This window comes from Budorcas taxicolor, chromosome 16 (assembly GCF_023091745.1).
Source record: "Budorcas taxicolor isolate Tak-1 chromosome 16, Takin1.1, whole genome shotgun sequence".
NCBI classification, from domain to species: domain Eukaryota; kingdom Metazoa; phylum Chordata; class Mammalia; order Artiodactyla; family Bovidae; genus Budorcas; species Budorcas taxicolor.
Window position 1 is genome coordinate 32498857 of NC_068925.1, and position 12890 is coordinate 32511746.

At 42.9% G+C, this 12890-nt stretch overlaps 1 protein-coding gene across 1 annotated transcript in view; it reads left to right on the forward strand.

Annotated features, from left to right (window-relative positions):
* SMYD3 (SET and MYND domain containing 3) overlaps positions 1-12890 on the forward strand; it is a 743898-nt gene that overhangs the window by 719832 nt on the left and 11176 nt on the right. The window contains exon 11 of the mRNA XM_052653627.1: positions 3957-4065. Coding sequence (XP_052509587.1) covers positions 3957-4065 — 109 coding nt within the window. The remainder of the gene's footprint in view (positions 1-3956; positions 4066-12890) is intronic.

Sequence of the window (12890 nt, forward strand, 5' to 3'; positions counted from 1 at the left end):
ACTGACTGATACCTTTGAGACTGCCAAAACTCCTGTTCAGCTCTTTAGCCTAGCTGCCTCTCCTTTGAAATCAACAAAGGGAAAAGTAGCAACAAAGGACTACCTACTTGAGATTGTATTCTTTCTGCCACTTGAATCATTCAGACTCCAGTCCCTCAGTCATTCTTCAACACCTTCAAACAGTTTTATAAATATTTTGTCTAACGTTTCTTGTTAGCATGGAGTTTGGTCTGAAAAAAACTAACCCATCATTTCTGGAAGGAGAAATTATGCTGAAGAGATTTACATCAAATCACAGTCATAACATCATTTTATCCATGCGTATTTCAGTTTGTATCTCTGAAAAATGTGGGCATGTCCTTACAATGCCATTGCATGTTCCGATTTCCTAGATTGACTCAGAAACATCTTTTTATAGTTATTTTGAGTTAAAATGAAAAAGGTCTACAAATTACCTTTGACTGTTGTATCTCTTTAATCTAGAGTCTTCTCCTTCTCTGCCACCTTTTTCTTTACATGCCATGGACCTGCTGAAGATCCTGGGTGACGATGGTTCTGTAAAACTTCCCATATTTTGAATTTAGCTGGTTGCTTTTATTTGTTCCTCTACCAATTGTTTTTCCTGTGAAATGGAATTTTATGGGCTTGATTAAATTTTTTTTTTTTTTTTTGTCAAAGATCCTTTATAGGTGGTACAAAATCTTACTGTGTCAGCTCAGACAGCAGGTAATGTCTGGCTGTCCCATGTTAGTGATGCTAAGATTGATGACTGGGTTCAGATGGTAACAACCTTACACACTGTAAAATTTTCCATCATTCTTTGATCTACTGGTTTCATCTAGTGATACACTTTCCATGGATTAGTTATTTCTTCAAGAGTTGCAAAATGCTGATTTTTCTAATTCAATTATTAGAATTAGATTTCACATTTATCAGCTAAAATTCATACTAATACATTATAGCTACTTGATTACACTAAAATAGTTTATATAGTTAAGGTCGTATTTTAAATCCAGTAATGCATTTTATATCAGTTCTAAAAAAAAAAAAGTCCTAACAATAAGTGGTTTTTGCTGTCATACAAATGTTAGAACTGCTACCTGTAGTGAAGAAATGTGACTTGTAATTGCATCACATGGGAAAACTTCAGCAAGACCAACAACATAGGTCCTGCCATCAGGTGTGTTTTTCTCTATCCCCTTTTAATTTGAGACATTCCAGTTCTCTGACCCAAAGCCTTCTGGGAGAATATGGCAGCAAGATCTTGGTGCTTATAGGTCTTAGTTAAACTAGCATGTGCTGCTGCTTTTCTCTTGCTTGTTTAAACACCTTCCTTCCTATACACTTCTTCACCACAGAAACACCAAGGGCACTTTTTCCTTTCTGGGCCCAGCATCCTGGACCATGATTGCTAGCACTATACCCATGAAAAGAAAATTCATAATACCAAACAGGCAGAATGCCTGGCTGAATGAAAGTTTTGTTTTTATACAGTCTGCTTGTGTTTTTGTGGCAGCATTTTGATTTCTGAATCGTGGAGTCAACTCTGCCTGCCAGACCTCAGCAGGTCTCCAGGCCCTATCCAGTCAGCTGCAGAACATCTTTTACTTCAGATCCTTCTCTTCTGTTCTCACCACCACCATCCTGCCTCAGGTCTCTCTGCCTCTAGAGTCTCACCTTCCCACTCAAACTCCTGTTTTAGTCCTTGGGCATCCTTCATTCCTTCTCTGGTTCAGGCCCTCAGCCTGGCCTTGATTCTGTGATTGAAGACCTCTTGCAGGCCTCCTCCCTCCTCATCACTGTCACATGCGGAAAGCTGATGAAAGCCGTGCCTTGGGTAGAGAACTTCTCCCGGCAGGAGTGAGCTTCACCAGTTTTCCCTGGAGTGCTATTCCGGCAAGTAATCATGATGCTTATTCCATATGTCAGCTGGGAGGCCTCCAGAAACAACCCAGGCACATGCATAGCACCCCTGCCAGAGCTGCAAGGCTGCTCCGTAAATACTTATGTGGAAGTCCCCCTCCCAGACACTTCCTTATCCTCTCCTGATTAAACTCCAGTTCGTTTTTTAATATCTTTAAGCAACCAGAGCAGGTACCTGTCATGGAGTAATTATATGCACCACTTTCTCTGCAACCATAGAACCCAAGATTTTCTTTGCTTCTGCTAACTGACATGACAGACATCCACTGAATAGAATGATTATTAGTATGAAATTACTTTTTGGCCTTTAAATTTAATTATGTCACATTCATAGCAATAAAATAAAGTTCCAAATCCAGGTGTGCTTTTCAAGGAAAGCGTCCAAGGCAATTAAGTACAGGGCAATGGCGTCCTATACTTAAGCCTTTCGTCCGGGGATCTTAAAATCTTTTCCACACAAGTAGATAATGATGTTCGTTTTGTAAGAGGGAGAGGTGACGTGACTGACCTCTTGGCAGGCTCAGTAGATGAAGGAAAAGCCAGGACCCAGGTGTCATGTTTGTTTCCCTCCGTCCCCTCCCTTTTTAGTTCTTTAAAAGAAACATAGCCAACATTCTATTAATTTAAACACCTCCCTCTCTTGGGTACTGCTTTCCATTTCTTTAAGAGCCTGAATGAACAAAGTTTCTATATCACATTTCACGTGGGCAAGAGCTGAGGTTCAGGGCTAGGGAATGGTGTGCAGATAGTATACTAATTGGAGAATATATGTCTCTCTTGATAAATCCACCTCACAGTAGAGCCTAAATGTGGGTTCTATGACGTGTTCATAAATGAAATGCAGAACAGTGCTTGGCACATGGAAAGCCCTGTGTAAGTCATGACTTCTAGGATTACCTTTTGGAGGCCTACAGGCAAGTACCTGTGGTCTCTGGCCAGGCAGCATCTGGAATGCACCTTCACTCACACCACTCAACAGCAAGAATGCATTTCCACTCCCCGCTCACCACCAAGACAAGCCTTCCCAGATCCCAGGGAGCCCCACTGAAGTGCCCTGTTCCCCTCCTCCAGGAAACCTTCCCTGATCCCACCAACCATCATAACTCTCCTCTTTGTAACTCCTGTGTCATTTTCTCAGTTCATTCCACACACTTGAACTGACCATTGCTGTGTACTAAGTCATGCTCTATCCTGTGATATTTTGAAACTGTTGTATGAATGTCTGTCTTGTGTCTAATGGGATTATGAGCCTCGAGGGAAAAGATCACATATATACAGTGTACTCTCTCCTCCAGCCCTAGAATCGATCTTAGTCATACAGCAGGAGCCCAGGAGACTCTCAGGATAGACGATGGAGGAGGAAGAAGAGGCCGAACTGTTCACATTTTGTTGAATCTAATATAGTAAGTTCTTGTTGAGTCAAGGTGAAATAACACTGGGTCTGAAACATAGTCCTGGGTTTTCATTCTTCAGTCCACTGCAACACTCTGTTCTATTCCACTGTGGGTGAAAGAGGTCAAGTATGTGTGGAGTTCTTACACGCAGGACACAGTGGCCAACACAGATGGGGTGTCTGAATCCAAAGCTCTGGATCCAGTGATGATGGAATGAATACACAGGGGCAGTGAGAAAGGTGGGCTGCAATGAAGGATAGACTCTGCAGCTGAGACTCAGAGGACTCTGTGGTGAAAAGGAGGGTTGTGGGCATATCACTGATTTACTTAACCATTATATACTGAGAGGCGAGCTTCTGGTCCAAGGCTTCCTGGGTGCTGGAGCTTCTCTTAGCGTTTAGTAGAGAGGCATTCCAGTCCCATCTCTTTCCCCGAATGCAGAAGGCATTCCAGGGAGCAGGAGACCAGCAGTGAGCTTCCTCCCTCAGCATCGCGTTCCCAAGGCTGCAAAGCTGATTCTGCTTAGTGGCTCGTTGACAGTCACAGCCAGCATTTGCTCCCACTTTTGTATTCTCCTGATGAAATGCTGACTGCATGGGTGAGAGCTACTCACACTGCTTGCCATTTTTTTTCTTCCAGGATTTTTTACCCAGGAAACCATCCCGTCAGAGGTGTGCAGATAATGAAAGTTGGCAAACTGCAGTTACACCAAGGCATGTTTCCCCAAGCCATGAAGAATCTGAGGCTGGTGAGTGTACCAAAATCACATGCAGTTCTTTCTGCCTGTTGATAGAAATCACAAGGAAGGGGCCTACCAACTCTATACCAGTGTGCAGACACATGCATTAATACACACACATGCCCATAAATGTTAAAAAAAAAATCACTGGAGTGTTTGCCAATTTCTATGACAGTGGGTATGAACATTTCCCCTGTCACTGAGTTTAAACTACTAATGTCAAATCAACCAGTTCACAAAACTCAGAAAAAGTAACAATTAACTCTTACTAACTGGTGCAAACTGACCTCAGACACCCCTGTACCCATCTGTCTCCATGCCTCCCTGCCCTCAGCCCACAGAACAGAGTCTAAATCTGCAGACCCTTGACCACCTGTCTGAGGACCACCTTCACAGCCTCCTCACCTCCAGCCTCCCTTCCCACCTCCACACACACACACACACATTACAGACAGTGTACACGGAGACACTCACCAGTGCCCAAGGCATGCTCACACTTAGGTCCTTTCAAAGCTGTTTCCTCAGCCTTAAATGCCTTTTCCCCAAACCCCTGGGCTTGGTATAACTCTCCTGACCCTTTAAAGCCCACTGGAATGCTGTCTTCTCCCTGACCTTCTGCAGTCTGCTCATTCTGTCAGCTGAGCCCTCACCACACAGCAGCACAAATACCTGATGCCGCTCCCCTCAGGAGACTGCAAGGTCTCTGTGTGTCTATTTTGAAACCAGCTCAGCATCAAGCGAAGAACCTGGGACTCAGGAAGTATTCACTGTTGGAAAAAGAAGGGAGAGGTCAGTACAATCCTTGCAATAAGTGCAAAGAGACCAAGGGGGAGAACTGGGTTCATGTTGGGATGTGATGTAAAGGATGACACCTGTGCTTACCCTCTCTAGGCGCCTCCACTGCCACCAAGGCCCAGGGCTCTATGCTGTCCTGACCTCTCCACTCTGGCAGAGCTTCCAAAAGCAGAGCTCATATGCACCTCTGGTTGAGGCACTGGACTGGTGGCTTGTACGGAGAACTGGTGTGTGGGGCTTCAGGGACAGCACCTTCCCAAGGTCCTCTGGGCCATGATGCCCTTGTCTGCAGAAGAGTGGAGAGACTCAGGCCCTGAAATGGGATCTCTCAGGGAGTGTCTAGGGGCTGGTTGTCCACATTTAGATGAGAAAAATAACAAATGCCTAAGGGATACTTTCCATATCATCATGTTATCCTGCCGCTGGCCTTACAAATAGCTGAGAAAGACAAAGGAGAAAAAGGAAAGATACCCAACTGAATGCAGAGTTCCAGAGAAGACCAAGGAGAAAGCCTTCATAAGTGAACAAACCAAAGAAATAGAGGGAAAGACTGGAGATCTCGTCAAGAAAATTAGAGACACCAAGGGAATATTTCATGCAAAGACAGGCACAATAAAGGAAAGAAATGGCAAGGACCAAACAGAAGAGATTAAGAAGAGGTGGCAAGAATACATAGAAGAACTATACAAAAAAGATCTTAATGACAGATAACCATGATGGTGTGATCACTCACCTAGAGCCAGACATCCTGAAGTGAGAAGTCAATCAGGCCTTAGGAAGCACTACTACAAACAAAGGCATTGGAGATGATAGAATTCCAGCTGAGCTATTCAAATCCTAAATGATGATGCTGTTCACGTGCCTCACTCAATATGGCAGGAAATTTGGAAAACTCAGCAGTGGCCACAGGACTGGAAAAGGTCAGTTTTCATTCCAATCCCAAAAAAGGGCAATACCAGAGAATGTTCAAATTACACACACTATCAAGGTAACACTCAAAATTCTCCAAGCCAGGCTTCAACAGTACATGAACCGAGAACTTCCAGATGTTCAAGTTGGATTCAGAAAAGGCAGAGGAACCACAGAGCAAATTGCCAACATCCCTTGCGTCATGGAAAAATCAAGGAAATTCCCAAAAAACATCTACTTCTGCCTCACTGACTATACCAAAGCCTTTGACTGTGTGGATCACTACAAACTGTGGAAGATTCTTAAAAGAGATGGGAATAGCAGACCACCTTACCTGCCTCCTAAGAAATCTGTATGCAGGACAAGAAGCAACAGTTAGAACTGGACACAAAACAATGGACTGTTCCAAACTGGGAAAGGAGTATGACAAGGCTGTACATTGTCACGCTGTTGGTTTAACTTCTGTGCAGAGTACATCATGTGAAATGGTGGGCTGGATAAATCACAAGCCGGAATCAAGACTGCCAGGAGAAAAATCAATAACCTCAGATATGCACCACCACCCTAATGGCAGAAATCGAAGAGGAACTAAAGAGCTTCTTGATGAAGGTGAAAAAGGAGAGTGAAAAACCTGGTTTAAATCTCAACATTCAAAAAATGAAGATCATGGCATTCGGTCCCATCACTTCATGGCAAATAGATGGGGAAAAAATGAAAACAGTGACAGACTTCATTTTCTTGGGTTCTAAAGTCACTACAGATGGTAACTGCAGCCGTGAAATTAAAAGACACTTGCTCTTTGGAAGAAAAGTTATGACAAACCTAGACAGCATATTAAAAAGCAGAGATATCACTTTGCCAGCAAACGTCTGTATAGTCAAACTATGGTTTTTCCAGTAGTTATGTTTGGATGTGAGAGTTAGACCATAAAGAAGGCTGAGTGCCTAAGAATTGATGCTTTCAAACTATGGTGCTGGAGAAGACTCTTGAGGGTCCCTTGGACAGTAAGGAAATCAAACCAGTCAATCCTAAAGGAAATCAGTCCTGAATATTCACTGGAAGGATGATGCTGAAGCTGAAACTCCAATCCTTTGGCCACCTGATGGGAAGAGCAGACTCACTGGAAAAGACCATGATGCTGGGAAAGATTGAGGGCAGGAGGAGAAGAGGGTGACAGAGGATGAGATGGTTGGATGGCAGCACTGACTCAGCGGACATAAGTTTGGGCAAACCCAAGAAGACAGAGAAGGACAGGGAAGCTGGTCATGCTGCAGTTCACTGCAGACACAACTTAGCGACTGAGCAATAAGAACAAAGGGATACTCAAAAGTGACATTCCCTTATGCTGGTTTTTGTTGAATACCAGCCCTGTTGTCTTTTCCTGATCTCCAAGTGACATCAACAGGAAGAATCCTAGGATTCCTGAAGGCAAGCATCACTTCCTATTTCATTCACCTGGTCTGACATCTTTACCCAGACTGACAGAAGAACACTGGAAGGTTCCTGCAGTTTCAGAAGAACTCTCCTTTTCCGCTCTGGTGAATGGTGGTCAGCCAGTCAAATCAGCTGGGCAGAAAATGCTTATTGAGGGTCTACCATATGAATGATCTCCCACAAAAACTTTCTGGAGGAAATTTTCCAAGTGTATGATGTGACCTAACCAAGGGTCACCTCCAAGTAGGTGTTTTACAGATAATCAAATTAATCCTTTATGTCTCATGGGACTAGAGAGTATTAATCCTGCTCATGCATACATGAATGCTCTGGTCCTCATGACGGCCATCTGAGGCCAGTGGGCCAGGCATTCTCATGGCCATTTGAAAACCAAAGGAGCTAAGGCTTAGAGTCCCACTGAGGCACAGCCAGGTCTAGTTTGTCCAGTTTAACCTAACACATATGGACCTGTGCTGGCCATTTACTAGCAGAGTAAGATTCTGTTCACCCAATTCCAGCATGCAGTAGGGGTTTTCCCCCATCAACAAACATCTCTCAGACACCAGCTGGGTGTCGTACAAGCCAACTCAACTCTGACACTATCTACCTGGAGGTGGCATCAGATTCCACAGCCCACAAGAGCCTCTTCCACTTCAGATGCCAGTCACAAGCCCGGGTTGTCATACAGGCTTCAGACTGACTGGCTACAGCTTGAGGGTTCCAAGAATCCCACCATGGCCTTGATTAGTTTGCCAGAGCAGCTCATAGGACTCCAAGAAACATTTTACTTACTAGATCACCCATTTATTATAAAAGGCTGTATACATCAGGAGCAGCCAGATGAAAGGGATGCATACAGGGCAGGGCACTGGAAAAGGGCATGGAGGTGCCAGGCCCCTTCCGAGTATACCACTTTCCTCAATTCTCCATGTGTTCACCAACCCGGAAGCTCTCACATTCTATCCTTTAGGGTTTTTATGAAGACTTCATTAGAGACTCATGATTGATTAAATCATTGGTCACTAGTGACTGATTCAACCTCCAGCTCCTCTTCCCTCAGAGATCAGGGGTTGGACTGAAAGTTCCAACCTTCTAATTACATGGTTATCCTAGCAACCAGCCCCCACATTTTAGGTGCTTCTAAAAGTCATCTTATTAAAATAACAAGAGACACCCTGATCATTTTCCTCACTTAGGAAATTCCAAGGGTTTTAGGAGCTCGGTACCAGAAACAGGGATGAAGACCAAGTGTATATTTCTTATTATATATCACAGTGTCACACAGAGAGATGGCCGACACACATCCATCTTTTTGCAAGTTCACAGGACCTGAGTCTAGAAGCAGGTCAGTTTCATTCTGCAGAAAGACTCTCCTCCTGAGGTTTCTCAGGGCTCAGGTGACCCAGAGAAAGGAAAAGAAAGATATATATATATATATACTTGCCTTTTAAAATTTAGGTTCGTGGACTTCCCTGGTGCACAGTGGATAAGAATCTGCCTGCCAACACAGGGGACACAGGTTTGATCCCTGATCTGGGAAGATCTCACATGCTCCAGAACAAAGCAGCCCATGCACCACAACTTCTGAGCCTCTGCTCTAAGGCCCATAAGCCACAGTTACTTAACCTGTGAGATGCAACTATTGAAGGCTGTGAGCCTAGGGACTGCTCGCTAACAGGAGAGGCCACTGTGATAAGCCTGAGCAGTGCAACGAAGAGTAGCCCCCACTCTCTGCAAGAGAGAGCCCTTGCACAGCAATGAAGACCCAGTGCAACCAAAATAAATAAACATTTTTAAAAAATAAACTGATGTTCTTTTTAGACTGGCACCCCTAGATATTCTTTCTTAGAAACTCTAGAAATAATAGGACGGAAGAAAGAGTTTGAATAACGGTTCCAAAGGCTGAGTTTGGAACAAAAATAAGAAAAGCTTCAGAAACAAAAATGCGTTACAGATTCAATTAGGCCCAGCCTCCTCCAGGAAAGGAATCCATTTAGCCCAGCTCTGATTTGGTTTAGGCCCCCATCTCCACTGGGCTCAGCTGAAATTCTTGTGATTGCTGCCACAGGACAGCCCTGGGGTCCCCTCACAGTACCTCCCTCCTGCTTTGTCCTGTCTCTAATCTACTTTCATTTCTTTCCATTTATTTCTAAGAAGAATTTTGTTAGGACTAATTTGACTTCTTAGACCTTAAGGGCAACCGTCCTCATCTGGGCTGTCTTATCAGGGAGCCTGCTTCTGTTCTGTGAGCTCTGCACACTGCCAACTCCCTCACCCTGGCTAGACTAGCTGCTTTGTCAGCAGTGCCTTGTTAACTGAACTCAGAAGGAAAAAGTCAGACTTCACCCCCCTCAATAGCCACTTTTATTGAGATGTAAATTACACTGTAATGCTTTTTCTCTTCTCATTTCGTATGTTGAAGCATCTTGAGGATCTTTTAAGCTTTTCCTGGACCTGAATAGGGAGCCCAGGCTCAGTCCCACACAGAGCTCCTCTCACACCCACACAGTTAGGAGCTATTTCAGCACATTCAAGGAAAGCTCCAAGCACAAGCTGGTGTGTGTCTACTCCAGACTGCACCCTGATTTCAAGTCCTCCCCCTTAAATGGATGATTTAGAGCCTGCACATCTATTGTTCCCGTTTCTTAATCTGCTACAATGATTCTTAACCTCTCTGGTCGTTTTCTTATTTATGAATTGTGTGAGAACCACTGACTCATCAGAGATAATGTACACACATAGAACATTATATATATGTGTGTGTGTGTGTGTGTGTGTGTGTGTGTGTGTATATATATATATATATATATATATATATATATATATATATATATATATATATGGTGGGGAAAGGGGATATAGGGACCACCTGAAGACTCTCCATGGACTTTCTCTAGGCTAGCAGTCTCTAGGTTAAAAAAATCTCTCCTCTAAGTGTGTATCATCACACATGTAGACAGATGGAAAGGACATGGGGAGGACAAGAAGGTGTGCAGAGATGAGGTGCCATAGCCAGTGACGCCTTCAAAGAGGAGTCTGACAGTCTCTGACTCTGGTGCTTATGACAGGCCCCTACTAACCTGAAACAGGAAACAGTAGTTTCAAGAGTACGTCTCTCAACCAAGAAAGGAGAAGATAAGAGAATGATCCTAAAATGAGAGCATAGTGATTAAGTTGCATTTAAGGAAACAAATAGAAATTTACCTATCAGAAAGTGTAATCCCAGCAGTGACAAGCAGCCAAGTGAGGAACCTGGACGTGTACCTCTACCAGGCAGTAACAAGGTATCATCCACCATACTCCTGTTGAAGCAATGGTGGAGAAAGCCAGCTAAAACAGAAAGTTGACATAAAATTCAAAATCTCAGTGTCATACTCACAATGTCCAGGTTTCAGTTGAAAATCACTCACCATAAGAAAGATGAAGATTATAATCTTGATTGAAAAAAAAGACAATCAATAGATGCCAACTCAAAGATAATAGATTTTAGACTTATCTGACAAAGATTTTAAAACCCATGATAAATATGCTTAAATAGTAATTACAAACATCCTCAAAACAAATGAAAAAATAGAATACTGCAGCAAAGAAATTAACACAGAAGAAGCAAACAGAAATTTAAAAGCTGATAAATACAACTGCCAAAATATACAGACTGGAGCTTAACAACAGAACAGAAAGAAGAATGAATTAATGAACTTGAAGACAGAGCAATATAAGCTGTCCAATCAAAAAAAACAGAGATAAAATGACTAAGAAATTCAGCAAAGCAGGAGGATATAAATTAACATACAAAAGTCAGCAGTGTTTAATTACACTTAGAGGGAACAATGCCGAAAGAAACTTAAGAAAACAGTTCTACTTGTAATTGCATCTAACCACTTCAGCATTCTTGCCTTGAGAACTACATGAACAGTATGAAAGGCAAAAAGATATGACACTGAAAGATGAACCCCCAGGTCAATAGGTGTTCCACATGCAACTGGAGAAGAGCAGAGAAATAGCTCCAGAAGGAATGAAGAGGCTGAGCAAAAGCAGAAATGACGCCCAGCTGTGGATGTGTCTGGTGGAGAAAGTAAACTCAGATGCTGTAAAGAATAATATTGCATACAAATCTGGAATGTTAGGTCCACGAGTCAAAGTAAATTGAAAGTGGTCAAACAGGAGATGGGAAGGGTGAACATGGACATTTCAGGAATCAGTGAACTGAAATGGATGGAAATGGGTTAATTTAATTCAGGTGACCATTATATCTACTACTGTGGGCAAGAATCTCTTAGAAGAAATGGAGTGGCCCTCACAGTCAACAAGAGAGTCCAAAATGCAGTACTTGGGTGCAATCTCAAAAACATCCAAATGATCTCAGTTCATTTCCAAGGCAGCCCATTCAACATCAAGGTAATCCAAGTCTATGCCCCAACCAGTAATGCTGAAGAAGCTGAAGTTGAACAGTTCTATGAAGACTTACCAGACCTTCCAGAACACCAAAAAAAGATGTCGTTTTCATCATAGGGGATTGGAATGCAAAAGTAGGAAAGCAAGAGATACCTAGAGTAACAGCCAAGTTTGGCCTTGGAGTACAAAATGAAGCAGGGCAAAGGCTAACAGAGTTTTACCAAGAGAAGGCACTGGTCATAGCAAACACCTTTTTCCAGCGACACAAGAGATGACTCTACACATGGACATCACCAGATGATCAACACCAAAAACAGATTGATTACATTCTTTGCAGCTGAAGATGGAAAAGCTCTATACAGTCAGCAAAAACAAGACCTGGAGCTGACTGTGGCTCAGATCATGAACTCCTTATTTCAAAATTCAGACTTAAATTTAAGGAAGTAGGTAAAACCACTAGGCCATTCAGGTGTAACATAAATCAAATCCCTTATGATTATCCAGTGGAAGTGACAAATAGATTCAAGGAACTAGATCTGATAGAGTGCCTGAAGAACTATGTATGGAGGTTTCTAACACTGTACAGGAGGTGGTAATCAAAACCACTGCCAAGAAAAAGAAATGCAAGAAGGTAAAATGGTTGTCTGAGGAGACCTTACAAATAGCTGAGAAAAGAAGAGAAGCAAAAGGGAAGGGAGAAAAAGGAAGGGTACACCCATCTGAATGCAGAGTTCCAAAGAGTAGCAAGGAGAGATAAGAAAGCCTTCTTAAGTGAACAATGCAAAGAAATAGAGGGAAGCAATAGAATGGGAAAGACTAGCGATCTCTTCAAGAAAATTAGAGATACCAAGGGAACATTTCATAAAAAGATGGGCACAATAAAGGACATGAAAGGCATTAACCTAATAGAAGCAGAAGATATTAAGAAGAGGTGGCAAGAATACACAGAAGAACTATACAAAAAAGGTCTTAATGACCCAGACAACCACGATGGTGTGGTCACGCACCTAGAGCCAGACATCCTAGAGTGTGAAGCCAAGTGGGTCTTAGGATGCATCACTATGAACAAAGCTAGAGGAGGTGATGGAATTCCAGCTGTGCTAGTTCAAATCCTAAAAGATGATGCTGTGAAAGTGCTGCACTCAATAGGGAAGCAAATTTGGAAAACTCAGCAGTCACCACAGGACAGGAAAAAGTCAGTTTTCATTCTAATCCCAAACAATGTTCAAATTACCATACAGCTGCACTCATTTCACATGCTGGCAAGGTAATGCTCAAAATCCTTCAAGCTAGGCTTCAAC